This window comes from Dipodomys ordii, unplaced genomic scaffold, assembly GCF_000151885.1.
Source record: "Dipodomys ordii isolate 6190 unplaced genomic scaffold, Dord_2.0 Scaffold54, whole genome shotgun sequence".
NCBI classification, from domain to species: Eukaryota; Metazoa; Chordata; class Mammalia; order Rodentia; family Heteromyidae; genus Dipodomys; species Dipodomys ordii.
Genome location: NW_012267270.1, coordinates 5,825,888 through 5,828,173, shown reverse-complemented (window position 1 = coordinate 5,828,173; position 2,286 = coordinate 5,825,888). Strand labels below are relative to the sequence as shown.

The window sequence follows — 2,286 nt, the reverse complement described above, 5'->3', positions numbered from 1 at the left end:
GGAGTCTCACGGTCTCTCCTGCCCGGGCTGGCTTTGAACCGCGATCCTCATATCTCAGCCTCCTGAGTAGCTAGGATTACAGGTATGAGCCACCACCGCCCGGCTCAACCCCAAGTCTTTAGTAATCCTGTATTTGAAATTACTTTAGAAGTGAGAGTTGTACTAGCCAGCAGCCTTACTGCTGTGCTGCCAGTGCAAGCATTGAGTGGGACAGATAGGAAAGTTGTAAGTGATTTGAGTTCCTCCCATGATCAGAACATCTCCCATTGGCTTCTTCCTGGTTGGTTTTGGTAGAGTTGCAGGCTGTCTCCTTAGCACTATTCTATAGCAGGAGGCTCTTGCATAAAAGATTTCGCTTTTCTTTCTCATAAACAGGAACAACAGATTGTTGCCAAATTTAGCTCCTTTAAATGGATTCGTCTTGGATGTTTGGGGACTCTCAGCTGGAAAGAGGCCCTCAATGTGGGCGGTTGGGTGCTATGCTAAAGATGTTGCCATGAGTGTTCGCTTCGGCAGCACATATACTAAAAAGATTGCGCCATGTCAGCTCTTCTGATCCTTTCACTGCCCTGACAGCCAAGAACCAGACACAAAATTACACTGTGCTTTGCCAGTTGCTTAGGAGCTGTCTTTCTGACAAAGCTGGGAGAGTGAGTAGGGAGGGGACATTGGAGAGGAAACAGGTAATGTATTTTATTCTAACTAGCTAATGCTCAAATGTCAGTTCAGCTACCCAGTCTGCTCTGTGCTACCTCATTAGCTTTGCTTTTGCTTGACATTGATTTCTTACAAACCCCATGTAGGCACTAAAAGAAAAGGAGTTGGGAAATGATGCCTACAAGAAGAAAGACTTTGACACAGCCCTGAAACATTATGACAAGGCCAAGGAATTGGACCCCACCAACATGACTTACATTACCAATCAAGCAGGTGAGGCACAGAAACCAGGGGCAAGTTTGGCATTCTCATGGGAGGAAGTAGAAGTGACCATTCTCTTCACCATCCTGTCTGGCAGCCGTGTACTTTGAAAAAGGTGACTACAATACATGCCGAGAGCTATGTGAGAAGGCCATCGAAGTTGGGAGAGAGAACCGAGAAGACTATCGACAGATTGCCAAGTATGCCTCAGCTTCCAGGGTTCTTCAAGTAGTGTGAGGGTTTGTTGTCCAAGGCTTAAAAGTCCTTGTGTGGGCAGGGAGAGTTCTGGCCACCCACCCTGCATTGGAGGGTGTCGGGTAGGGGTGGGAGGGCCTGGAAAGGAAGTCCAGGAGCCAAGACAGAGGTGTTATAATAGAAAGAGGCAATGCTGGCCTTGTTCATATTTCCTTGGCCAATGCTGACTTTGTTGGTACCCTCACTCAGCAAATATTTTCCCTCTTTACCAGAGCTTATGCTCGAATTGGCAATTCCTACTTCAAAGAAGAAAAGTACAAGGATGCCATCCATTTCTACAACAAATCTCTGGCAGAGCATCGAACCCCAGATGTACTCAAGAAGTGCCAACAGGTGAGTTGGAAAAGAATAGTCTGTGTGCAGTTAATAGTTGTTAGTTAATAATTACTATTTTTTTATTTTGCTGGTATAGGTAAGGCTTGAATGAGTCTCATGACTAGCTTAGAACCAAGATCCCTAGATCTCAACCTCCTGAGTGGCTAGGATTATAGGTGTGAGCCACCTGTGCCCAGCTTCTGAGACTTTTTTTGCCTGGACTAGCTTTAAAACTCTAGTCTCAAATCTCATCCTCTTGGGTTTCAAGGATTATAGGCATGAGCCAACAGTATCCAGGTATAATTTTATTTTGTTTTTAGTGCCAGTACTAGGATTTGAACTCAGGACTTCTCACTCTTGTCTTCTTTACTCAAGGCTGGCACTGTACCACAGCTCTACTTCTGGCCCAAATATCAGTCTTTTGGCTAGCTAGGATTATACGCATGAGCCACAGGTGGCTGACTTTTGTTTTGTTTTGGATAAACTCAAGGCTTCCTGTTTGCTAGGCAAAGACTAGTACCACTTGTAGCACATTGTACTGTCAGAGTAGTATTATACCATTTATTACAAATAAGGAGATTTTCATAAAATAGTTGGTTATACAGGACATCATATGACATGATTCTAGTCCCATCTACCCAAGAGGCTAAGGCCAGCCTGGACTACATAGTGTCATACCCTCCCCATGCCCATTCCTGTCCATAAAGATTGGTCAGAAAACTAACTGAACTGCTGTTAAGTCATGCATCATTTTCACGTAGGGCTTTTTCTCTTGGTTTATTTTGTTTTTTTTTTTTT

General features: G+C 44.3%; 1 protein-coding gene across 1 annotated transcript in view; it reads left to right on the top strand.

Moving 5' to 3' along the window:
* Stip1 (stress-induced phosphoprotein 1) overlaps positions 1 to 2,286 on the top strand; it is an 18,936-nt gene that overhangs the window by 11,403 nt on the left and 5,247 nt on the right. Inside the window, exons 6-8 of the mRNA XM_013021133.1 lie at positions 804 to 930; positions 1,016 to 1,118; positions 1,386 to 1,506. Coding sequence (XP_012876587.1) covers positions 804 to 930; positions 1,016 to 1,118; positions 1,386 to 1,506 — 351 coding nt within the window. The remainder of the gene's footprint in view (positions 1 to 803; positions 931 to 1,015; positions 1,119 to 1,385; positions 1,507 to 2,286) is intronic.